Source organism: Triturus cristatus, chromosome 8, assembly GCF_964204655.1.
Source record: "Triturus cristatus chromosome 8, aTriCri1.1, whole genome shotgun sequence".
Classification (NCBI taxonomy): Eukaryota; Metazoa; Chordata; class Amphibia; order Caudata; family Salamandridae; genus Triturus; species Triturus cristatus.
The window spans coordinates 257037044-257064724 of record NC_140591.1 but is presented as its reverse complement, the minus strand read 5'-3'; the positions used below and the strand labels follow the sequence as shown (position 1 = coordinate 257064724).

The 27681-nt window shown below is 47.4% G+C and overlaps 1 protein-coding gene across 1 annotated transcript in view; it reads left to right on the top strand.

Moving 5' to 3' along the window:
* PDGFD (platelet derived growth factor D) overlaps positions 1 to 27681 on the top strand; it is a 1003134-nt gene that overhangs the window by 714251 nt on the left and 261202 nt on the right. The window contains exon 5 of the mRNA XM_085621462.1: positions 20841 to 21039. Coding sequence (XP_085477588.1) covers positions 20841 to 21039 — 199 coding nt within the window. The remainder of the gene's footprint in view (positions 1 to 20840; positions 21040 to 27681) is intronic.

Genomic DNA, 27681 nt, shown 5'->3' with positions numbered 1-27681 from the left:
GGTGGGGCTGCATGGCCCTCCTCCTTCTAAAAAACAAAGAAATACCTGGCGAGGTGGTGGTCGTTGGGTCCGTAAATGGCCTGGAGGGAGGTTGTGTGGCCCTCCCTCTGTTTGACTTCGTGGCATCAGGGAGGTGGTGGTCCCCAGGTTCCTTGAAGGGCAATGGAAGGGTGTCCATGTGGCCCCATACAATCCACTTATTAAGCCTTGGGGAGGTGGTGGCCCCTGGGGCTCCTAGAGCCTCAGGAGGAGGTCTACACCCCACCCCCCATTATTACATAAAGCCCCGAGGAGGAAGTGGTCCGTGGGGCTCACAGGAGAGGGGGGCAGCGCGTCCACTCCCCTCCCAACTTTATATAAAAGTTAAGGGCTTATCTTTAAACCAGTGCGTGAGACAGCGCTTGTCTTTTTTTTTAAATGTTTGCCACGGGTTAATGGTTGGCGAAAGTTTTTAAAAAAATGCTTTTTTGCCCTGGTGGGGTCCCTGGGGGACACCAGCACCAGGGCTAGAGGGTCGGGGTATTCTTAACCCTGTCCCCTTCTATTTATTTTTACGTTTATTTTTTGGGACTCGGCTGAGTCTGAGTCCCAAGATGGATTTCTGCACAAGATTATTTGGATTCACGGACGGGAGGCATACCTAGATATGCAATTTTGTTTTTTTTGGTTTAATTACTCAAAAGCAAATGAACGGATTTACACCAGATGACAATAAGCACGCTTTCTGGACCAAGAGCTAGTTTTATTCCAAATTTGTCATATTTCTGTCCAGCGGTTTAAGCTGTAGTCATGTTCAAAATCCCTATGGGAAATTGCATGAGAAAAACATGTTTTGGGACCCCCCTTTTTCTTGGCTCCTGCTCGACGAATCAATGACAAATCACCCTGAAACTTTCAAGACAGCAGCTGAAGTGAGTGGCGTACTAATTTTGAAAATGTCGTGAAGATTATACATACACACCTACCTACATATAGAGCTAGATTTAAACATTCTAAGCACTCAACACTGCTAATTTGCAATGAAAGGTAGATGTGGGTTTCTATTGTTTAAAGATCATAAACAGAAGAACCTGAGACTGCATAGATAGTTTTACAGTCTTAGAGCTGGGTGAGGTTGTAGCTCGTTATGTTCGTATTTTTTCTCGTAAGGGGCACTTGTGCTCAAATCAGTCGTAATTTTGGCATTTACATCTGCGGCAGTTATACGTGTTTCCCTGTTCAGCTCTGCCTTTAGTGGCCAATGAATTTTTTACACAACCATCTGCACCATGCCTCATTTAATTCGAGAATGAAAAAGGTTTAGGGACAGACAGGAAATAGCAACACATTGCAGGAGACTTTTAAATTAAGGATTCCATGAAATTTAGACTGCTAATAAACCTGCAGAAAAGTTTTATGTGGTTTGAGAAGGAAACAGCCCTTCCAATGAGGAGAATGCAGCAGTAGTGTACATCAGTAGTGTGCATATGTATACAGGTGTATTTCCATTACAAAGGTGTCTTGAAACTTTTACCCCCATGTAGCCTCATCTTAGAGAAATGTTATTGGTGTCAACTCTATCCACCAAGGGATCTGACTGTCCCCCCCGCACCCCCTAAAGAAACGTTTCAACGTCTCATCAGCGGCTGCCATCAAGAGACCATCTGTGTTGAACTGCTGACATGTCTCTTCTAAGAATGACATGGCTCTAAAGAACAGTTTTTTTTTTACTGTAATTCCAGTGCCACACACCCCATTGCTACAGAATGGAATCAGAGCCTCCAACTCTTACTTCGGCAGTCAAGTGGGAGACATTTCTGTCATGGAAGTAATCTTCAGCCCTGCAAACAATCGCAGTGGATGACCGTAAATTTCCACCATAGCTGACCATTACCTCCCGTTTGTTAAATGAGCACCAACCTTCTCATGATTCTGTCTAGATGAGTTCATTTTTTAAGGGACCCGGGCCTAGTGTGCAATGGTATTTTCTATTTATAAAGCATGTGATGCACAGAATCACAGTGCTTGATACTGCACAACACCTTTGTACGGCATTTTGCAAATATCAACATTTTTCATGGTCAGAAATGGTCTTTTGTGACCATTTCCTAATCACAAGAGGTGGGTACATCTAAGTGACAGATCAATGCTTTTTGAGAGTTACAATTGTTGTGTCAATGATGTGCAGCAGCATGTTGCAGACTATTGATTAGTTTCAAAGTATCCAAGGTTGGTGATAACTGAATTGCATAGGTGGTGGAGTAATCCACACTTGTAAAAGCATTTTAATTACCTAGGTAGGGCATGGGCATGGCAGCGACTAAAATGGCTGCCTGCTCGTGAAGCTCCGGGGATCGCAATCTCCTAAACTGCATGGATCGGACCAAAAACCATCAGTAGTTCCAGTATTTTATCTGGGGAAGTACCGTGACAAGGATGTGCTGCCTGGGGCTGCAGCCCTGAACACAAGCCGTGGTACAATACTTCTAAAGCAGGCACCAGGCTTACGCATCCCAACACCATCTTAGAAGCCCCGCACGACAGAGGCCATGGGCGAACCTGAGGCCTAGACTACCGAGTCTCATTAGTGCTGCGGGCTCAACTTTCCTCCCTCTCCCTCATGTCATGAGAGGTCAAATGAGAGTGTGGGCCGGATCTGGCTGCCCGCTCTATCTGCAGCCTACCTCTTGAGTCCCTGCGGCCGGCTTCACTTTCATCGCTGGTGACTCCTGTAGTGCGGGAGGCCCTGCCAAACTCTGCTGGCCCGGTGAGTGCGGTGCTATTGGGTGGCCCTCTAGCTCGTGGGACCTCCACTCACATGTTCTGAAGGGGCGTGGTCAGACCTGCCATGACTACAGCAGCACGATCTCCAAGGGGACTGATATGCGAGTGGCTTCCCCGGTGCTGTGGCGCTGCCATCTGGAGGGGGTGGTTGTCCACCATAACTGTATCACCTGCTGAGGTGTGCCCTGTACTCCCCTTCCTCTTGATTCTCTGAGTACGCCTTGCTGACTGGGTGCCCCCCCCCGGCCATGGCAGTGAGGATCATTGGGCTCAACCTTGGGCTGGCCCTGCACTGAGGTGGCCCAAGCAGGGGGCTGATGGAGGAATTGTGTTCTATTTGGGATGACTCATTTTGCACGGGTGGTCTGGTCTGCCCCCCTCATCTCCCAGTGGGGTCTTCACATATCATCCTGGGGCTCCTTGAGCTATTTCTCTAGTGGATGGGTGGACTGCACACCACTTCATGCTGGGGGCCCCCTGCAGTGCTATTGAAGATGTTCTAGATCTGTCGCGCAAACCACCCCCCACACATGGATCTTTGCACCAGATCTCTCCTCCTAACTGTTGTTAATGATGGGCAAGGGTGACCCAAAACAAAGCAAATTCCTGTTTGAGCGCACTAAGTCCACATGCTGAGGCTGGGTCACATTCCAACACCGACAAGCCCCTGGACGTGGCTGGGGCTCTGAGGACACAGCGAGAATGACAGCTATCATGAAAGAGATCACAGCTGGATTCCTCTCCATTGTTGCCCATCTTGATGCCCTTACTAGCGCAGTGTTAGAATAGAAATGTTTATGTTAAGTTAAGTTAAGTTAACATTCGCTGTGCCATTTTCTTTACAGGCGCCATTTTAGCCTGTTTGAAACTGATCTAGTTCAATTCTGAGAAACGCTTCACTGTAATTTTCGTTTCTGCCACGTTAGACTTGTTCTCATAATGAGTACACTGTTCCTATTAGCACATACCTTTCTCACTAGATAGAGGCCCTCACCCACTGGTCTGGTAACAGGCCCGAATGGGACAACCTTGGAATTGAGATACTTTGTAAATGATAGAAGTGCTGAAACTGTTTTTTTGTACTTCACTGTTTAGCTGCACCTGCCTGGAAAATTCCACTGTAGGAGTGTTCTTAGCCCAGTTACGAAATGTACATAATGTATCTTTATGCTTGTTGATTTCAGTCCTCTCTGCAATGCTCTCAGTGACTGGGCACACTTGGCTCCGCTCTGAGTGTATATAAATAAACAGTTATTGGTTTGTATTCTCTACTGTCTGGCCGACTCTTCATTTGGTACAGAAGGCCGAGTGATGGTCATTTATGACCCAGGTGACCCTATTCGGGCCACTTCCTTCAGCGTTGAGAGCCTGGAGCGACAGAGCGCTAGGCTGAAGTGTGCTGAAGGGTGGCTCTCATGTCTGGAGGATGGCGCTGCCACTGTAACAAAGCGACTAGACAAGATGGAAAGCATCTTTAAAACAGTGGCTATTAAAAATGAAGACCTCAAGTTACACTCTAGGTGGTATAATGTCTGCATACTTGGTATGGTGAAGATGACAAACATGGGATGTCCCGGTGTCGTTTTGGAAAACATGCTCACTGATCTCTTTGACCGCACTAACTTCACGTTCACCTTTGCAGTGGAGCACGCCCACCGCACCCATGGCCCCCGTCTGCCGGGTGGTGCCCCACCGCACTACTCCCTGCACATTTGCTGAACTACAAGCACCGATACACAGTACTCCAGCTAGCCTGCAATAAAGGTAGGGGGCAATACCAAGGCTCCACCCTCATGTTCTTTCCAGATCTTACCCCCACTATTGAGAAGGTACAGAGGAAATACACTCAAGCCAAGAAGGCATTGCGAAAACTGGGACTCAAATATGCAATGCTTTATCCAGCTCATCTTTATGTTAAAGTATATGGAAAATCTCAGTTCTTTGGTAATCCACTAGAAGCAATGGACTTTTCTAAACACCTAGAGGCGAGCCTGCAAGGGCCTAGGCATGCCGTTTCAGACCTCAGGGCCTCTCCACCCTCCTTGGAGCTTGTGCCACCTGACTGATACCTCTCACTGCTTCAGGAGCTTGCAGTCCATGACCTTCCTATTTGGTGCATGCTTTGTACTGACATATATTCTCTCTGGTAACTTTTGCGAATGCCCTCACTGTTCAGTATTCTGCGATCCATACTTATCCCTGCTCTACATATTAATATCTTGGATGCACCAGCAGTGTTGCCATCCCACAATGGTAAACAACAATCTGTTCTTCTTGGGGTTAATAAGTTGTGTGTTATGTCCGATGGGGATTCACTGGATAGTTTTTTGTCTGGTGTAGGTGGGGGGTTGGTAACAGTTTGTTTGGGAATGTTTTGGTCATAATTGTTCTCTGTTGTATTGTGATCATCAATGAGGATATATAGAGCTTCGTGGCAATCCTGTTCTACCAATCCATCTGAGATGCCTCTTCCTGGCAACCGCAGGGGAAGGATGACAATCTCCTTCATTTTTTGGAACACTCAGGGATTAAACAACCCTCGTAAGGGTAAACTGGTCCTTATTTATCTGTCCCCCAATAGCGTCAAAATAGCCTTCCTGCAAGAAACTCATCTTCCACCTCGGGACTCCCACATGTTCACCTCCACATGGCGCACACACTGATATTTCTCCAATTATGGTACCTACTCCAGGGGGGTCTGTATACTTATACACAAAAGTATCCCCTTTACATACCACTCTGAGATGCTGGACCTGGAGGGCCGCTATATTTTACTTTTCAGATTGCTAGCCAGCAAACAAATACTCTTAATAAACATATATGTTCCCAATATAGACTCCTCTGAATGTTCCCAGGCAGCATACACTTACATGGGTCAATTTGAGACAGACTAGGTGATCATTGGAAGGTGATTTCAATTTACGTCTAGATCCCATGATAGACTCCACCAGCTCTCAACCATGTGGATAACCCAGGTCCAACACACTCCTGCATTACATTATTGACACCTAAGCTCTTAATGACCTCTGGCGTGCACGCTACCCTAAAACATCTGACTACACCTTCTACTCTTCCCCCATGATGTGTGGACCCGACTTGATTATTGGTTTGTTTCAGTGAATGCTTCGCTCTGGACCACTGAGGTTAAACATCTCCCATGCACTTGGTCAGACCACGGGCCAGTGCTCCTCGCACTCCAGTTCCCTAGCATGAATGAGTTGCGCCCCCAGTGAATTCCAGGTGAGGCTCTGCATGACCACATTTTTCGCAACCAACTGTGCGAGGCCAGCACTGAATACTTCACCTTCAACTCTGATTTGGCATTCACTCAGGTCACCCTCTAGGAGGCCTTCAAGGCCTACATAGGAGGTATCTGCATGTCCAAGCATGCGGGTATCCTCCACAACATTTGTGCGCAGCTCGCTCAGATAGAATCTACCCTGTGTGACATTCATTGGGAAACTATTAGCTCTACTTACTGAATTTCACAAGCTGGCAGACAGGGTAGTGAATTACATGGGGAAACATGCCATAGCCAGACGATACAGGGAGGTGGTATGATCGGATCACACACATCCAAGCATATTTGGCTCTAATCAGTTCAGCAGCATTATCACATGAATTCACACCTCAGACAACCCTTTTGCCTCTGACACTGAAGATATCCTTTCAGAATTCAAGAGGTATTATGAACATCTATAGTCCTCTCGTTCCTCTAATACCAAGAATGAGATAGTGGCGTACCTCGCTGTGACAGCCATGATATAGATTACTGATAGCCTATGCAATTTTCTATCTGAGCCTATCACCTGTGAAGAGGTCGTTCAGGCCATAGATTCTAAAGATGGCTCCAAAGCCCCCGGCTTAGATGGCATCACCGGAGCATTTTACAAAGCCTACAAATATCTACTTGCCCCTCATTTGCTCGCCCGATGCATGGAGGCACTGAGCACAGTCTCCCCCTCCCTACACACAGTGATGTAGTCCTCACATTGCTTTCTCCTCTCCTCATACAGACCTCTCTCCCTCCTAAATTTACATAAAATCATTGTCAAAATGTTGGCCACTCATCTCTCTCTACTTATGGAACAACTTATTATTTCACCAGTACAATCTGGATTTGTCCAACACAGATCTACCTCTTTCAATTTGAGATCAATCTTTGAAGTGTTAAATTGGATTTCCCCTACGCTCCCTGCCACGGTGGCATTATTGGGAGCAGAAAAAGCATTTGATGTATGGATTGACGCTCTCTGAGAGTAAAGCTGATGAAACATGAATTTCCCAGCTCCTTCATATCCTCAATCATGCTTCTCTGCACCCAACCAAGAGCCTGTCTGCGAGTGAACACCCAGCTTACTGAGCGTATCCCTGGTTCTAGGGGCACCAGGAAGGGTTCCCCCTCTCCCCTCTTTTATTTATAATTGCAATGGACCCCCTGGTCTTTCATCTTCAGGAACGGCACATACATCACAGCCATCAACCCGCACATGGTCCCCTTTTAGTCTCACTTTATGCCGATGATATCTTGTTATTTGTCTGCTGTCCTGCTGACAACCTCCCACCATTGATTCGGGAAATCATCCTCTTTGGCAGTCTGTTAGGCTTGCACATAAATTAGGCCACATCTGAGCTATTTCCATTGACAGCGAATACCCATCCCATAGATATTGAATACCCCCTATCATACATCACAGATTCCACTAAATAACTAGGTATTCACATACATCTAGATAAGGAACAAGTTCTACAGCTGAACTATAGCCCTGCTGTGGACCGTTTGTTGACGCAAGTTGAACGTTGGGTTAGCCTTTCTCTTTCCATGGCTAGGCAGCTAGCAATATTTAAAATGGTAGTGCTTCTGTATTTGTTTTTTAGGCATACCTGGTTTTTTACCCAAGCTTACAGTTAGACACAGACTTTGACATCCGATGACTTCATAATCCAGCGCCAAGAGCCCTGATGGTGTACGTGCACTTTAGAAATTTTCTATAACATAACATCCCCATCTTGCTCCCACATCATTTTCTCAAAACCTTGCGTAGTCTTCTCACATGACTCATCTGGGCTGGGCATAGGCCTCACATTAAGAGGGACACCATGATCCTTCCTTGCGAACATGGCAAATTTGGAGTCCCAGACTTCTTTTATTATCTGGTTGCACAGTGCCAGTATGCTTACCACTGGTATCACCCTGAAGCCAGCATCCCATGTCTCAGGCCCGAGAGCGACCAGACTGGACATGTCCTTCCATCAGTCATCTTGCGAAAGGGCATTCCCATGGACCCCATGGACAGTTGCTGGGCCTGGAGGCGGTTCCTTTGTGCTTTAGGAGGGAGTATGCTTTATTCCCCCGGCATTCCTTTGGTGGACAATCCATTAGGCCTGGGCAAAAATTTCGTTCCGTTCGCGGAAATTGCGATAATTTGACATTTTTGCGTTCCGCGGAGAGCGCGAAAATGTCAAAAATTCCGGTTTCCGCAGCTTGGCGATAATTTGTTTCTTGCTCGCGCTGTAAAATGATACATTCTTGCGCGCGCGCGATCGCCTTACCTGAATCCCTGCGTTCGCCGACAAGTTTTCTTGATCCGGTCGCGTTCTCCATGAGATGTTGTATTGTTTTTAGCCATTTGCGCTGTCTCGCGACAGTTCGCGCCCGCAGTGACGTCATGCGTCGCGCGATCACGTCTTTCTTCTCGCGATCATGCACCGCGAGAACAACTCAAAACAAGATGGCCGCGCCCGCAAGCAACCACATGGGTAAGTTGGCGACCCGCAACCATGCAGAAAATCTCGCGAACATGCCGGAAAAAAACTTTCGCATCTTCGCGATATTTCTGCTTGTTTGCGATAATTTTAAACATTCTCGCGATAATTTGCGAAGGTTAATTCCGCAAATTCCGCCCACCCCTACAATCCATGGCTCCCCCTCACGAGTGAAAAACTAGTTCAGCAAACCCTAGCCCATCATAGCCTCCACACCTTAGGGGATGTGTTTCCAGATGGCCATGCTCTTTCCCATACTACTGATACTCGCTTCCAGGGCACTTCTCATATGGATCACTTCATACAACGCAGACTTCATAATACCCTATTCTCTTGTATACTTATGTATCCTTTGGCCCCAGATGAGTTCACACCACTCTCACTCATAATTACTGATGGTGACAGTCACTATTTAGTTTCTAGACTATATTGCGCTTGCCTGGCCCAAAAACCAGACTCTACTACACAGGTTAGAGAGACCTGGAGAGCGGATTTGGGATATTTGATCTCTGACAAGCACAAGCTCATCCATTTTAACTTTTTGCACAGAGGGTATGTTTCCCATGCGGACATCGCCAAATTTGACCCCACACACCTTACTTAGTGCTCCAAGTGTCAAGGCCTTAATGCTGATTTCACACACCTCATTTGGACATGCCCCATGGTGGGCTGCTACTGGGCCTCCATTTTCTTGCATTTTTCCACTATGACTGACTACACAATACAGCCTGACCCCGCTATGGCGCTTCTCAGCTATACTCATGATATTCCTAAATCTGTACCCAGATTCGTATCCGTGGCCTTATTACTGGCTAAACTGGCGATTACCATATATTGGGGTAGCGGACACCATCCTCCTGGCTCAAATCCATATCCTAGTGTGAAAGGGTCAGTGAGGATAATGCCCTCTTACAGACCCTTTCAACTAGGTCTAAAGATGCCTGGCAACACCTCCAGGACTATCTCCTCTTTCTAGAATCAACTGCCAAGGATTGATTATTCCCATATGTGTCAACCAGTGAGCAGTTCCACTTACCTCCACAATTCAGAGATATTCCTCCTCTCCAACCTCTTCCCACATTGTTCCACTGTGCATCCTTTCCCCTCTCCTTCTCTCTAACTGCATTATAGTATGTCCACATTGATTGCTGTGTTGGGCCATGTGTGAGTTCTCTGTAATACTTTGTATGCTCAACAATGTCTGTTAAAAAATATTGGCCAGGAAGCATTTGTGAAATTGTGGCAGGTGTAAAAAAATGAATTTGCTCATAAACTTCTGTTAACGACCAAATAAACCTTTGTGAATCAGTCTCACGGAGAGCTCCCTAGTACTGCACAATGAAAGAAAGATGCATGCTTTGTACACCTTTACTGAAGAGTAGAACTCAAACGGGTCATGAACCTTTCAGTAGAGGTTGATCCAACAGGCTACAATAAATCTATATGTGCATATTTAAAGTCAAGGCAAGAGGCAAATGATCATAGAGCATCTCTTTGAATTCTAATTAAATTCCTAATTAAAATTGGAATATGTTCAGAATTTACTAAAAATACAGCAATGTTTTATGTTTTGCAGAGCCAAAATGCCATATGTTTATCATCAAGTGTAGTAACAGAGCTGCAAGACAGATCACTCAAGTGCCAGAGACTTTACTGCTAAAGCCTCCTATTTTCTCTTTTTAAAGACAAGGAACTGAGCCTTTAATGTGTGATGGGAATGAAATCTGTCGAGATTACTACCTGATGACAAGTTAAGGAAAATATCTATTTTTTGCATGGTCACCTCCATTCTTTGTGGACTGATGCGTCTGTTTTTTTGACTTTGTGCGCCATGAGCCCGAATCACAAAGGTAAACTCACATTTTTGTGTAAGTTTAGTCTTTTTCTGTATTCATAAACTATTTAATAGTAACTTCATGACTGCAGAGACTCTGCAGTCGGGGTGGAGAAGTCCGAACATAAAAAGATAGGCCTGTCCTCTCTGCTCTTCATTTCTTCTTCTGACTACCAGGGCCGAACTGATAATACCAGGCACCGGGCAAATCCCCGGACGGCCGGAAGGGGTGGGGGACGGTTAACTTACAGGGGGCCGGTTTTGTTACGAGGGCCGCAACTAAATCAGAAGGCCGTCCTGCTGCCTGGCCTGTGTGCGTCCGACGTCTGTGCTGCTCTGCACAGCGCCCTTTTTGCATTCCACCGCTGGTCCCCAGTGATTGAAAATTGCTAAGAGCTGTACTTGCTGGGTCTCCGTCCTGCCATGCCAACCTACAAACATAAACTCACGTCCTGGCTGCTCCACTGGGGAATGATCTCTGAGTGGGCTCCAGGGAAAGAGCAACAGAGTTCACTAAACAGGTAAAACTGACCGACCGACCGAGCGGGAAGTCAGTCGAATGTGAGGCGGACCGTATCCACCCCGAGCGAGAAAATAAACTTTCAGACTAACTTTTATTTTTCCAGAGTAGTGCGTTTTATGAAGGTGGCCACGCAGAAATCACCAACTGCGTCTGCCGCTGCCCGCGTCCCACGCAGTGGGACATCAGCAGGGCAGCTTTCTAGTGGCCGCCCGTCGCAGCCTTCCCCCTCGCCCTTCTTCTGCCTCGTGCGCGAGGCCGCGCCCAGGGAGGAGATCTCCCAATGCGTGTGCAGGTGGAGGCGGGCCGTTAGGGGGGCGAGGCTAGCCCCCACCCTACATAGGCGTCCCTCTCGCCCAGTTCCTCCTCTGCTTCCTGCGCGCCGCTCCTGCCCGGACACGCGTATTCCTGGACCCGGAAATCAGCAGATTTCGTCCTTGCGACGCGGTTGCGTGCAGATTTCGTCCTTGCGATCGGGGCCCCCGGTGTCGTCGTGCGTGTCGTACCACCAAGCAACGGTGAGTCTTGCTTCCTCCCTCCCACCCCGGCCCTGTCCCTGGGCATGACCAGGTTGACGGGGCCCTGTGGCTCGGATGGCCACGGGTGGGGGGGGTGCGCAAGTGGGGCACCGCGCCTCTGAGGGACAATATGGCGGGAAAGCAATATAGTATCGCGGCGCGATTTCGAACGCTGCCAGGTCGCAGGGTGGCCAAGAAGGAGGGATGGGCTGGCATTACCGGCTTTGTAATTGCGTCAGCGCTACCAGACCGGCCCAAGACTAGCGTGGGGTGCTAGCGGAATGGGCCGTATTCGTGGCGCCGTGGCACAGTGAGTCTTCCGGCCTCAACAATTTGCCCAACTTACAGGAGCAGAGTTTAAGCCGCCGTGTGCGACGCGGCTGGCGCCCAGACGTGGCCGGGTCGATGCCCCCGCAACATAGGTGAAATTTCATTCTCCGAAAGCATTACTAAATTCCAGTTAATGTAGTGTGCACCCGGTATACTAAATTGCGATTTAAGCGAATGTTGGGAGCGGGCGGCTCACTGGGGGAGTGTGGCAGAATTGTGGGTCAAACGACGCGGCGGGAGGTAGCAGGCGAGCAAACGGATCTCGCAGGGCCACGGGTTCGAGAACAGGACAGGTAACGCGGAAAGGGACATATCTATCGCTGCCCGACCCACGAGCACAACGCGAGCGCGATTTCGCAACAATCCCTGGTGCCGTCAGGCGGGAGCAGCACACAGCGCTCTCCTGTTGCATCCTCCCATGCGACCGATTGCGAGGGCTCCAATACCGGGTGGGGCTCGAATAAGGTGAGGATTTCAGTCTCTCTGCACACCACCTGAAAATATTCCTACAGTTCCCGGAGGCCCGCCAGGCCCCTTATGCGCGCGCCTTCTGTCTGCCAGGAACTTGGGCATGGGCGCGCACATACAACATCCAACTAACAGCACCCGTTTGCAGTAGTGCATTATTTCGCTAATAATTGATTTCCGGCCCCGGGTTCGGCCCTCGTCATCTCCAGACTTCTGCTTGCTTGGCTTGATGGTTGGGATGTGGACCCGTTCATCTGTCGGACGTAGTTATGGACTTAGTCGACTACTGGGGGCCCCTTGTGGTGCGGGGGAAATGGCTCGTAGGGTGCGTAAGTAAAAGCACCAAATCATTTCATTCATTTTGGTAGGCATGGGGAGGGTGCGTCAATTGCCCAGAATCACGTGGTGCTGAACCGACGTCGAGGCTCCAATCTGGTTCCCCACCTCCAAAGCTGCATTAACAGCCTATAAAGGCTTCTTAATGGGCGCTCCCTGCCTTCCTCAAACACCCCATCCTCTGAGCAGAGGAGGCAATAATTGTTGGACAGCAAACACTAAAGTGCACGCCTTCAGCATGCACGGGGACCCGTCGTGCCAGGCTGTGCCCAGATGCTGTAGCGGGTCGCCGACGTCCTTGGGCACAGTATGTGCGTGTCACAGGCTACCTTTACCGACCCCCGCAGCTCTCATTTTATTGACCTGAGAATCCTGAAAGGCTGGGCGGACATAGCCTACATCAGGTAGGAGACAGACCACACCATCACGCACTAACCCCCCCCCCCTGACTGCTAGGGCCCAGCACCGTGATGGCTCAGGGAGCACCGAGGCTCCGCATTTCACGTGTGCCTCGAGAGCCCGAGGCTCCGCATTCCACGTGTGTCTCGCGAGGGCCCGAGGCTCAGCGTTTCCCGTAAGTCTCTCGAGGGACAGATGCCGCACATTCCACGGGTCTCATGAGGTCGCACATTCCACTGTTGACAAATACAGGCCGTTATGAATGCGGCTGTCCTCGGGGTACACACTTCTCCGACTCCGGCCATGATGAACAGTTGATTTACACAAACCCAGGCACTTTAAAAACGTGTTCTTTGAGGAACACTTGGAATGGCCCCGTCGTGGCCTCGAGGCACTTTACTGTGCCGCTTAAGCCACGGATTACAGAAAAGGCTCGGGAGACAGCACCTAGATGTTGTGGGGCTTAAAGCCTATTTTCTGTTCACACAGATTATGTACAATAACTCAAGAGCACTGTGGGACAATGCGCACCAGACCAGTGCACCATTTTCTTATGATATGCACAGGACCCGTGGACCAGTTTATTGTAATATGGGCAAGACCCATGCACCACTTTCGTGCAACCCGTGCACTACTTTCTTGAAAAATGCACAAGCCTTGTACACTACTTGCAATGTGTAGGCAGACGGGTACAGTAAGGGTACCTCTGCGACAGGCGGTACAGTAAGGGTACCCCTGTCCGGCACAGTAAGGGTGCCCGAGCCAAGGTCCAGGAGCCGAAGGGGGTTCTGGGAAGACCGCGAGGGCGCCCCGTTAGTCCTTCGGGCGGTTGGGGGGCCTGACCAACCGGGGGTGTGCCACAACACGCTCCGCCCCTGTCAGAAGGGGCGGGAGTAGGAGACAGATCACATGACCCAGTGGATGATCTGAAAATAAATATGTGCCGCACTGCCGGGCATCGACCCACCGTGCGTGCTGGCTCACCAGGCAGGCGGAGCAGCGAGGGGCTGCTTGCCCTGGTTCGCCCGTAAGATAACCCATTTATCGTCATACTTATGTTGTATGAAATAAACCTGCAGCAGTTCTTCACCCTCAATGAAAGTGTCAGTGTAATCCTTGGGTGACGTCTGTGCATGCGTGTTGAATGAAGCGGATGACGGTGTGGTCACTATGCGTTTGTCACCTCATCCAGGGCAGTATCATGACGTCATTCAGAGCGGAGCGGAGATGCAGATGGGGTCAGTGCGCTTGTTGTTCTAAAATGTCCCTGGGTTCAGCATGTAGATTATGTAAGAGATTTTCAGAGTTAGTGCATGAGCTGCATACAGTACAGCTCCGAAAAGCAGAGATGCAGATTCCTTTCCATGTAATTCTGCCTACAGTTCACGTACTAACTCAGAGAAATTCTGAGTTACATTTATGAACTTTACACACCTCAAATGCAAAAAAAAAGTGCTCAGCACTGCACTGAGCCAACACAGCCTGTCATGGTTTCTGAGGTGCACGTGACTCTCTCCACTTTATGTAGTATACAGCTCATCCACCAATACAGAGATAATCAGAGTTCATGTATGCGCTGCGAGAAAAGCGAACCTACCAAGCCCTTCAAAAGTATACATTTAATGCCTGTGGGGCGCAGTGGTTGCTTCATTTGAGCCAGTGGTTTTCGGTGCTCGGAACTGGAACTTAATTGTCAGTGGGGGGTGCTTGTGACAGTCTGCCGCAAGGTGGCACTTTCTGACTAATTTAGAGATAACCACAACAACAATTAATTATTCATTCAATATACATTTAAAATTACTATTACCAAGCAATTCTTATAGCTTTGGGGGCCTGTAATAGTGCGAATTGTCACACTTGTCGGAGTGGTATGGTTAGTAGTGTGTTATTACTATCAATGGCAGCGCTGGAAGGTGCAGTGTGTGGTGCAATCTGAGGTGGCCTCCTGAGAGGGCCCTAGACATGACCGGCACATACTCACATGCTGCCTGCTCTGACCATACTCGATGTGTGTAAGTGGCCATGACATGCTAGGGAGTCATAGGTCTCTGGGGACATCCCACCCTAATATTCCAATGCTGAGAGTTTCTCTGCCTGAATGCAACAGCATTGCAACCAGAGAGTTTCATGTCACAGAGCGCTGCCGGATAGGAGAGGAAATGAATGCCCCTACCTCATTTTTCATGAGGCTGTGACAAGACACTAAGACAAAGAGAGACTAGTCCAGATAGGAAGAGGAACATTGTATAATAAGGCATGGGAGTGCGAGGATGGTTGCAGAGGTATCAGAGAGAGAAAGGGGGAAGCTGAGAGGGAAAAGGGTGAAACTTGGGAGAGAAGATAGAGCAAGGGAAAGGAGGTGCTGGACAGCAATGAGGATGAGACCTGTGGCAGGGGAGAAACGGGCAGTTAAATATATGGGACAAATGAGGAGAAGTAGAAACATGGTAAGCAAAACGCTGACAAATGAAAAGAGACAAACTATGCGAGATGAAAAGGGCCAGGAAAGAGCCAGAGAGCAGAGCAACAAAGATGAGAATAGCACTGATTTATTTAGCAGGAATCAGTTTATATTTGGACACATTATCATGTGTACTTTTTCATAATATAATGGACGTAGTCACCTTTAACAAAATATATCAGGCAAGCATTCTCCACTAATACTACATTTATTGGATTGCAAAATAAAAGGCACACATCCTAGTATGCATTATGATATGATATACAATTGTGGATATAATCCTTATATGAATGAACAACTTTGTTTTCATTGCTTTTTATGTTTTGTTTTGGAAGAGTGCAGCGTGTCATCAATCAGCCTCTACCATAAGTAAAGATACAGCTCATCTGCATTAATTGCAGTCATTGTTTGCCAGTCTGTATCATGATTATACATTTGTTTAACAGTAAGATCAGTTTACAAGGGCACTAAGTTAGTGCCCTTTATTTTCTGGTGCTTTTCTGCAGTTGTAAGATCTTAGAGTTTCGCGTTGCTCAAATGGGTGTAATTTCTAATATTTTCATGTTTCCCTAATCTTCATTGCTGGATTTTGCTCACAAGGAAGTGTCACTCATAGTCTTTGAAATGTCACTCATAATTGCTCCGAAATTATGAACATGTCACACGTATTATGTTTAATTTTCTTGCTTTCATTAACAAGCAGCCAGTCACCATAAACTACCTTTACCACTGGGTAAAGAGAAAAAAGAACCATTGAAGGTCCTCTGTATTCCACCAATAATCTAATTACTATTGGTTATACATCCCTCCCCTTTTACCAGCAGTGTCACGTTTTTATAAAGTTACGACGTATCTTGATTCCTATCCTGGCCTTAAGCTCTGTAGGAATTATTTCATTTTTTCACAGCAGTACTTCATCAGAGTAATTCAAAAGAGCTTCCTCCTACCCCACTGTAATTGGAGAGCATTACCTGCACCCAAGGTTTCGGGTTGCCATGATGTGTGGCATTTTCATAATTTCAGCATTTTATCATTGCCTCGGCCTGTTCACAGTTTCCTTGACTGCTCAGAAGAGCGCATTCCAGCGAGGTGCATGCAAGGATCAGCTTTTAAAGGCAGACTTGCGGCCCCTTTAGATGCTGCAGACTGATTACCTGCCTCTGACAGGCCTCTTGAGATGTCAGGGCTTCCTCAAGAATTTGAAGTCCAAGTCTCGCTGGGCAGTAAGCTTAGGATTTTCCATCAGCCGAAGAACTCCATTTTCTGTGCTCTGCTGCGTCACATATTTGAAATGTCACTCATAATTACGCTGAAATTATGAAAATACTACACATGGCAACCTGCAACCTCTATTTTTGGTGCTCTCTTTAAGAATGTCTATGGATACATATGACTGGATAACCTGGTGCTCTTTAAGGTCATCATTTAAAATTTCCTGTGCTTTAAAATTTAATACAATTAAATATGTAATGAAAAATGTGCTGTAAAATGCACCATTTTGGTCTGTCTTTTTCCAAAATGTTCTTGGGGGGAGAACCCCCCAAACACCCCTCACAGTGGTTGGTATTGCTCGCTGCACTCGCTCGCTACGTGCCGGATGGGGCTGCTCTGGAAAAATTTGCCAGGGCTGCTTTCAGTTCCCAGTCCGGCCCTGCTGACTACCCACGATCAAAAAGACTATCAATCTCACTTAGTGTCTCACGCTCCCCACTTACAGCCTACAGTTGTGCGTGTGTATAGTGATAAGTGTAACTCGATGGTCGTTGTGGTTAAGGGATATTGTAGAGCTTGAAGACCTTGGACTAGGATGAGTGTTTCTCTCTTTATCTATACCATCTTTCCTACTTCCCCATGGCCAGATACTTCGTGCTTCCTATCATTCAAGCGTTAGTATACTTGGCTCTTGCGGGGCAAGGAGTTTGGCAGCTGGCTTTCACTTTTCTAGTATTGGTTTTGACATCTTTCAAATGTAGAACAATAAAAATATAATCAATATATACATTTATTAAAGATGCAGGGAATGAAGGTCATCGATCACAAAGGTAAAAAACCTTATAAAAAAAGAGCAAAGAGTTTTAATGTTTTTCACTTCTTTCAAGGCAGATTCTTGTTTGTGGTCCTCAGAAAAGAATTCGCAACAGGACGGACCATGTCCTATGTGATTTAGTGGACCCATCGTCTTGCTGACTGCTTTATGAAGTAACTCAAGTGGAATCCATAGGGCCTGTGTATTAGCGTCATGCGTCTGCACAATATTCATTGGGTATTATGGCCCCTCTAACCAATATTCTCTTAGGTATGACCTTTGTCCTTTGGTCCCTTGTTACTTTTGTTGAAATGCATATAGAATGACTATGTTTTTCATATTATAATAATGTGCCTTTCTTTCATATACATGCTCCTCATGCAAAAGTGTTAAAAATAGGACACCATGCTCTCTGTCTTAGCCAGAGAGGGTATTCATCCGTCCAAGGGAGGTTTATGGCTCACAGCCTTTTACAGACAGTAGTCTGTGCTATCTGAGAGCGGCTTGTCCTTGGCGTCAGGGATGTAATTGCTGTATTCTGCCATCCATAATAGCAGGCTTTCTACCTTCTAATGGTTAGCAACAGGCACTTAGTAGGAGGGAGAATGCTCGAGCCAGGCTGCAAAAGACATTTCAGGAAAAATATTTACACTAAAGAAAAGAGACGAAGAAGCATGTAGAGGCTATACTTGTTCGTTAGTTGGGTGAAACAACCTGTGCCAAGAATGTAACTGAATACCATGTCCTGCTATGTTTAGGTTATATCCAAACGTTACAAATTAAAGTGCTGTTAATCAGTTGGCCATTTAGAAATTCCAACTACACGCAGGCATTCCTCATACATAACAGATCGTCCTACTTTCTTTTAACATCAGACTTTCAGAAACTACTATAGGGAATTATATGGTAATCACCCTGGCAGTAAAGGTTGGAAAATTAAATATATGCTAGCTAATTTTCAAAATGTATTTTAATAATGTTCCTATTGCTACAGTTGACACTTTTTAAGTGAGGTATGGATCATTGTAGAGTCCTCGAGAAAATGTATCATCTCCAAAGAATCTTAACAAGTATATTTACACCAACCCATACAATACAGGGGCAGATTTATATCAGACTTGCGCCACTTTTACGCCGCCGTTGCGTCACCTTTGTGACACAGCGGCGGCGTAAACCCTGCGCCATGTTGTGCCCCATTTACATCGTGACGCATCTATGGAGATGCGTCACGGTGTAAAGCCCTGCGCCACATGAAACCTGCGTCAGGTTTCATGTGGGCGTTTCTACTCAGGGGGGGCGTTCCGTCGCAGGAAAGCCCTGAAAAGTGACTCAGTGAAATCTATAAGATTTCACTGAGTCACTTTCCCAACGCTGATGCGTCAAAACCCTGCGCCTGCTTGAAGCAGGCGTAAGGCTTGACACACCATGTTAGGGATAGGGTAGGTTGGAACAGTGCTGGAGTTGCGTCACGCTTGCGACGCAACTTCAGCACTGCGCCAACCTTACGCCGGCAGATGCGTCACGTATCTGCTTGTCCTTGCGCCACGATGCACCGCATTGTAAATGCGGCGCATCTGCGGTGGCGCAAGGGCAAACTTGCGTGACGCATCTTCCCTGGCGCATCCATGCTGATTTGCAGGGATGCGCCAGGGAACATAAATCTGCCCCATAGTCTGTATCACATAAACTACGTTATTTATTGGCAATCCAGAATCCCTGGCGAACAAACTTGCTATTGCACGAAGACGCGGAGCTCTACGTAATAAGACATCTTTACAAATGTATGCACTTTCACCTTAATTACACCTTAAACCTTAAATACAATGTTTAATGTTAGTCTAGAGAATTTTCATTTGGCAAACCCTTGACACAACGTTTTGCTATCTTTTTGGAGTGCTAAAAGAGCTGTCAATATCTGTTTAGTAATATATACCTCCTTGCCCATGGGATTTCTCAAAGGGGAAGGCCTTTCAAGGGGACCCCTTCTCATGTGCGAATGGGTTACAACCAACTTTGTGTTGGTGGTTAAGTACAAATGTTTTGCGAGTGCATTTCAGTCGCAAAACATCAGTCCATGCCATTCAGATTCCCCATGTGGAATGGATGCCCTGAACACACACATCCCTTCCAATGGCGATTCTCTTTTCGGTCCAAAATCCAAATTGTGGTGCAGTAACTTGTTACCATATCGATATTTGTGGTTTGTACATTAAAAAAAAGTATTTCTTCAGCCGTAAACAGCCCGATAATCTGAATCGGGCTGTTTGCCACCTTAAAAGTGCTTTGTACATCTGGCCCAGGGTTCTATGGGTTGACGTTGTTAGTCAACATGTGACTTCATACATTGATGCACTGGTTCAGAACTTGCTCCAACATACTATCAGATGTCTCAATTGGAGTTAGCCAACTTATTTGCCATGTTTATGACTCGGACCACATGCACTGGGGGGTGTTTAGCAGACTCCCAGTGCTTAAAATAAAAAATGGCAGTAAACCCATTAAAGAATGTAAGGGAGCCATGCAACTAGATGATCAATGCTACTCAGCCATTACAAATCATTTTGAAGTTGTTTTCATGTACTTCATTGCATTTAGTTCGGTATATAGCAAAGCATTTAAAAAACAATAATAAAAAAATACAATGGAAGTAAGTACTTAGAAACATGTATGCTGAATTTTTGTAAGATAGTTCCCATCAATTATATAGATCTGGTTTATGTTATTGCAAAAAGAACATGTAGTTTATATCTATATAATAAATGGGACTCTGCAATCCCTGAATAAACACTTGTCTCTAATTTCTTTACAATAGGTGAGTTGTGACAATTGTAATAAGTTATAGCAGTCAAGTTCTGAAGTCACAGTGTCTGGTGCTAGAGCCGCAAGCAGAAAGGACATGATATTTTGCACTCCCTAGATAAAAATATAAAAAGCTGGCCTGTATTGAATTGTTTCTAATTATGTTTTTGCAACCAATATCCAACAAGTTTTTTATGTGTTTAAATTTGCACTAAAGGTTCTATTTTTATTCTTCATGTTTGCAAACATGCTCTCTCTTTCATTTGAAAGAGCAGCCTACCAAGGTTTTAAGTGATTTGTGGGAAAGATGATGGTGTGATCATGTTTTATATGGGATAACGTGCCTCTTGCCCATACACGATAAAGATATTGCAAGTCACCTCGGAGTTCCAAAACCTTATAAGGGAATCCACCTTTGTCCTCGTTCCTTTATATGAAAATCCTCGGTCACTCACAATATCCTTATAATGTACTACAAGCAGTATTGTATCCCTTTTATAAAATACCTTTCAAAAGTGATGCTGTTGTCTGAATTAATGGAACTACTCCAGTTTACATTTTTAAGTGAAACCGATAGTGTATACTTTGTTAAAATACAATGATGAATGTGTCATTCCTAGGAAGTATCATATGACTCAACGTCTGTGGCAGATCCCACTCTCACCGCTGAGATGCTTGACCAAACTATTGCGATATTCAATACAGTGGAGGAGGTGCTCAAACACGTCAACCCAGAGACATGGAAAGAAGACTTAGAGAATCTTTACACTGATACTGCAAACTATAGAGGCAGGGCTTACTACGAGAAGAAATCAAAAGGTAAGAAAGAAGCAAATCAAGTCAAAGCACAAAATAATCTTATGCTGTAAATGTGCATTTCCATATAGGGTAGTTGATCAATTTGAGATCATCGTGATTTATGCTTTATATTTCTTGGAAGTCAAGTATTTCCAAATATTCAAGTACACAATTGAAGCTTTTAAGACACATTGATTGTATGAATATTAATTCAATTAGACAGTAAAATGTTGAGATCTGGATGCACATTCGCTAAGTATTGTATACCACAACATCTAGTTTATTTATATTTTTACACTACTATAATATAACTACTATATTTGCCAAACAGCTACCCCTTAAGGAAACACAATTTTACTATACAGCTCAGCTACTATTAGTATTACTTTCATTTTCAATAACATGCATTTGTGTGCATATTTTTCTACCTGTGAAACCTTGTGACGTGTTGTCCCCTGGCTCATCTTTGAAGAGCTGGAAACGTGATTTTCCTTGCAGTCATCTGAAAAATGTCATTATTCTGAGAATCATCTTGGCTTCTTCTTTTCCAAAGAACTGTGTAGTTGTTCTGAGCCCTACTTGGCAACCTTGTGAAGGTATGGACGGCTTCATAAGTACAACCGTGAACACTTCACCTTGAGCCAAATTCAGAGAGTGCTATAGTACGATTATTCTCTTTAGTGTATTAAGTAAGTCATGTATTTCTTTTCTCCTAAATGTCAATTTGTGTTTTCAAACTCCTGAGTGATCTCCACCTTGCAACGCTTCTGTTCGCAGAGTTATCTTCCAAGTTATGTTTATCAGCGACTGCACTTCATAAACCAGGCTGAATCCACTTACAATGTTAACACTTAGTATAATGTACAATCCTACCTTGCTTGACAGGATGATATCTTTATGTATGGCTTGACCAGCAGGTTCTCAACCATCAATGTGTAGATTCTTTGCAACTCTTCCATTGTCTTCACTTGCTTTACATCATCTGTAGTTGCGCTTTGACTCTAAGTTCATGAAGCGTCGATTCCGTCCTTCGACAGTGACACATGTGGCATGCACAACCAGTTTGCTTGGACCACAGCAATCTTTCTGGGAGAGCACGGTTGGAGAGCCTTCCCACCAATGACTATGCCACACAAGAAGCTTAGTATTACCTGACATTATCCTGCTGTGTGTAACTGCGAACTCAGAAATCTAAAACAGGCTTTCATGGCATTGCGCTCTGACACCTACGTCACAGCTCTACTGAATCCGGTAGGAGCCAAAAGGGATCCATCATAAAATATTGCAAGACATTACATGACCATGAGCATATTCAATTTAAATATTCCCACTAATTACGAGACAGTACATACACATCATCTGCATTTTACCTTATGGCATTTGGCAGCTAACACCGCTGTATTAGGTAATGATACAAATTTACTAAACATTTGGGTATGGTGAAGTTATGGAGTAATACATCCTTCAATACTACCAACTTCCTGTCCCTCCCAAACAAAATAGCCGGAAGTAGAAGTGATTTTATTTATGATACAACCTTTGAACTCTAAAACATCAGAGAAAATATTGTAACACTACCTCTGACTAAATGACACCATCAATAGTGGCAACACAGTGGATAGAAATTCACACATCTAGTGTTAAATTGTTAAAACAGCTTCAAAATATTACTGAAGCAGAAAAATATAACTTCAATAAAATAGAACTGGGCCAGACCCCCACACACAAATACAAACGTGTTCTTGCATACCTACAGGCACACATACACAAAGTGATGTGACTGCAAATTGGTACACAGGGGATATATGCAGCAACATGAGAGTAAAAATGGCAACTTCTATACCCTCAATTTGTGAGAAAACTCCATAGACCTCATTTATATGAAGATGATTTGGAAAACTTGGATTGTCTGACATCCATTCGACACATACACTCACTAAAACTGGGATTATCCATTTCCTGCAACCTATTCCATTCTACTGTTCCCTAGTACTTTTGCACCTTTGACTTCCTCCTGAAAACCTAATGTGCTGTACAAGTCCAACATAGGCCTGCAGGTGTTTATCATCTCCACTTTTACAGTATTTGGGTTCTCAATACAATTAAGATTCATATCTTGTCTCTGTCCATGTGAGAAAGTGGATTATTAGTTGGGGTGGATGGTAGTCCACTACAAATAATAATGCCACTATTCTTGTTAGGTCCTGTAAAGACTTCACTAATTTAAACCAGTGCTCAGCCACTGGTAGCTGCGGCATGGAGCAGGCAGGGTTAACTTAACAAAATGGGTAAAGCATTTACAAGAACACTTAAAAAGTAGAAAACATAATACAAATCCCACTCCAATTAAAATAAAAATAGAGAATACTTTACTGAACATAATGGCACCAAAACAACAAAAATCCATTAGGGGACTGCCAACTGCGGGCAACTGGCCTCACCAGACTGGGAATATGGTGCTTTTTATGCCACCTGTGATGGATTGTGGGTCAGATACAAGAAACAGGTTTGTCCCAGTAGGAAAGTTACCTCCCTGACGTTGACATCCTTCTGAGAAAACAGGCAATGACCAGTCGCTGAGAGAAGGGGCTCGATGCTCCAGCGTCGGGATATAGCCTCAGCAAAATTGTTGACTTAGGCAGGAAAAGCTCTAGCGGGAGAATTTTAAGACTCAGCACTTTGGAGGTCTGCAACAACGATGAGGTCCTACTCGATGGGGGCACCAAGGGGGTTGTGGGATGGAGTTGAAAGTGCCCCAGCATTGATGGGTTCCAGAATTGAGTGCAGAGCGTAACGCAAGTGATGCAAAGTCAGGCCCACTGGTGATACACCCTCTCAGATCCTCTAGCAGTTTGCTCCCAGTTCCTCAATGGTTCTCCAGGCAAAACGGTTTGTAGAAAGTTTCTAAGTCCAAACTATTAGGGCTAGGAAAGAGGAGTACACTCTGACCGCAGTCCAGGGGTCCAGGACCACAGGAAGAGCACAAGAGGGTCAGGACTCAACCAATTAGAAGCCGCCAGTATGATCCAAGTCAGGTCCACTGGAAACTGGTCAGCTGGACTGTTCAAGGAAAGTGGTCTTCATGCAGCTTTTGAGTCTCTGTAGCTTAACAGGAGGTCAGCTAACTGACAGATGGAGTCCACTTCCTTGTTCTCTGTACAAGTGTGAGCAGGTACAGTCCTCTTCACAGATATCAAAGCAGGTGCAGTCCTTCTTCTGTCTTCCACAGGTCCAGTAGTACTCTGGAGAGGGTGCTCAACGGTGCCACATATATACCTGACATAGCCTGCGGGTGAGGGTGACTCCTGGCCTCTGGTAGACCAAAGATAAAAAGTTCCCCAGCGTAACCCCACTCACTTTTGCAGCAGTTCCTGTGTGCCCTGTGCAAACTATCCTGCTGTGCCCCTCTCTACCTAAATTAAACATGGCAGAACATTGGGGGGCGTGGCCAACCGGGCAGCGAAATGGCCGCTCTGTGAGCGAGCTCCGCCGGCTGCACAAATACATCCTGAAATAATCCTACCCAAGCACGTGAAAAGTCCCGTTTTCTGCACCGGAGGGTGTCGCACATCGAGCAGCGCTGCCGTCTACCGTTTGAAGGCAGCTGGAAGCCGCGGAGCCGAGCTGTGCCCCTGTCCTCCCCGCCCGCGTTGATCCTCTGGTGAGAGTCCGCTGCTGTGTGGGTCGGAGGCGGCTGGCAGCGGCTGCGTGAGGCCGGGGCTGTGCGGGCCTGGGGTGAAGCGGCCGGCTGCTCCCTCGGACCTGGAGAGAGTGGACGGGAGGAGTCCGTCGCCGCAGGAGCGGAACCATCTGGGGACCCGGCCGCTGTGCCCCGTCTGCCGCGCTGTGTGGAGCGCTGCCGGGCCGGCCTGCGCCCGACCGAGGAAGGAGGTCACCCGGGCGGCGCGGGCACCATCTTGTGCACACCGGCGGAGGCGGCCGAGAGACTGACCTGCGCGGCGCCTGGTGAGCACTGGACGATAGCCTGGCCCGCGCCCCTACACACTTGCTGTGGGGGTGGGCGACGACCTGTGCTGGATGACCTGCGGATGGGGCTGGCGCTGTGGTGACTGCTGGACACACGCTATAGGCTGTCGCTGGCTCTGCTGGGGGCGGCCCGGGGGCGATTGAAACTGCGAGGGGCCACGGTGCTGCCTTCGCATGCTGCATCGTTCCTGTGCCGGACCCGGAGACTGGCGGATTGAGGACGCGGCTTGATCGCGCCGGGGGCGGCGGAGCCGGGACAGTCGAGCTCCTGTAGACACCTGCGGAAGAGGAGCCACAGGTGAAAGATAGTTGGACTGCACGTGGCCCATCGCACCACACCCGCGCTGCCCGGCGAAAAGGGGGCAGATAGGACCCGGCTGGCGGGCGCGATTACACGCTGTGCCCCAACCGATCTGCGGCCATAGGGGTGTAGAGGAGGCGGGGAGGCTGCACCCCGAAGGTTGACCCCGGCGCAAGGGGCGCTGTCTGGGATACGCTGCCATACCGGACTGCCTCAGCGGACACCCCCCTACAGGGATCCGTGGCAGGCCGGACGCCATGGGAGGGAAGAACGAGGCGAAGCAGTCCCGGCTCACATTTGAACACAAGCGCCAGGCCAAGCAGCAGGCAGCGGACCAGGAGGCGGCGGAGTCTTCCTCGCAGGGGTCGGGGCCTGAAAGTGAATACCGCGCGCTGATGCTTGAGGTGAGGTCGAGCCTGAAGAGTATTGATGCAAAACTGGACGCCATGGCCTCACAGCTGGAGTCAGTCAAGCAACAGGTGGACTCGCACGAATCTCGACAGTCTGGAGAACGAACGCACTGAATGCTGTGAGTTCAGACGGGAGACCAAACAACACCTCACGTTTGTGGATAAGGAACTGGCATTCCTCAGGGCCAAGACTGATGATTTAGAGGCCAGGTCCCGCAGATCCAACATTCGCATCACTGGCATCCCGGAAACGACGAACATGGGCAAGATGGAGCTCTATGTGTCGGAGCTGCTCCACGAGCTCTTTGATCCGGCGCTTTCCCCGATGTTCGCGGTTGAGAGGGCACACCGGTCGCTGGGGAAGAGGCCGCCAGTGGGGGCGGCGCCGCGCCCGATCCTGGCTAAGATCCTAAACTTTGAAGACAGAGACCTTATCTTACGCCTTGCACGTGAAAAGGGGAAAATCGAACATAAAGGTAACCAAATATCCTTTTACCCGGATTTCACTCCTCTGGTGCAGGCTGCCAGGAAAGAATTTTTGCCTGCCAAAAAGCTGCTCCTACAGGCTACCATCCCATATGCACTGTTATATCCAGCCAAGCTGAAGGTGACATACGAAGGCACCACTCACTACTTCACCGAGGCAAAGGAGGCGTTGAAGTTCGCTAAGCGGCTCGGAGGAGCTGTGGCTAGACGCACGTCGCCACTTGCGGAGATGGTAGACGATCGCCTGAGTGACAATGACTGACCGGGACGTGAGTAGGCGGCTGGGGCCACCCATGTTGTTCATTGTGGGTTCTGCGGGATGGGTTGTCTTCTTCCTGCCGGAGATCGCTCCTGTGGGCCGGATTCGTGGTTCCGGGGTGCCGAGGGAGGCCTATCCCTGGAATGTGCGATTTAACTCCAGAACTGGAACTCCTCGACAGGACAAGGGACTCGGATGTGTTCTGGGTTGCTTATGGTGTAGCCACCCTGTGAAAGCGGGGGAGTACGTCCGGAGCACCACGCCCCATGGGGTATCTCCCATTGTTTGTGGGTAACATGTGCACATATGTTTTGCGTGTACATGGTGGGGATCGGTCACAACCTGATTGGGGGGTTGGTGAGGGTGGAGGGCGGCGGGGGAAGTTGGGTTCGTTACAGTTTAACATGTTATGGTACGATGGATATGATTTTTGGCATTTTAACACACTGAGGACACACACAGGGCACGGGCTATACACTGTGTTGGTGATACAGTGCAGGGGCGAGGGCGTAGAGGCATCACATGACTGATGGGATGACGACCGTTAGGTTATTGACGTGGAACGTTAGAGGGCTTGGGGACTACAAAAAGGCTCGGCTGATGCAGGGGTATCTCGCCCGACACAAGATAGATATCTGCTTTCTGCAGGAGACGCACCTTTCCTCCACTCCCTCACACAGGCTGAAACACTCACGTTGGACAGGGGTGTACTCCGCTGTCTATTCGAATTATGCTAGAGGGGTGGCCATACTCATACGGGCCGGGCTGGATTGGAAGGAACATCACACTGTATTGGACAAGGAAGGCCGCTATGTTATCACACACGGGGTGTTGCAGGGGAGGGAGATTGTATTGGTTGCAGTGTACGGACCTAACATTGATGACCCCGGCTTCTTCAGGGAACTATGGGCTCAGATTGTGTTACGGGATTGTTCCACTATTATTCTAGGCGGGGATTTTAATGTGGCACTGGTGGACGCAATGGACCGTAGGGGGGCGGGTGGGCCAACCCACATCAGAGCGCGACAAGCCATTTTCGATATCATGGCCGAGGGTTTGCTGTCGGATGTATGGAGAGATAGGCACCCCGCTGATGCTGTGGGGACTTGCATAACGAGCCAGCATGCAGCATGGTCCCGACTGGATTACTGGCTGGTCTCGCCGGAAGTGGCGACCTGGGGTGTTGAGGTGGACATTCAAGCACGGTCACTATCGGATCA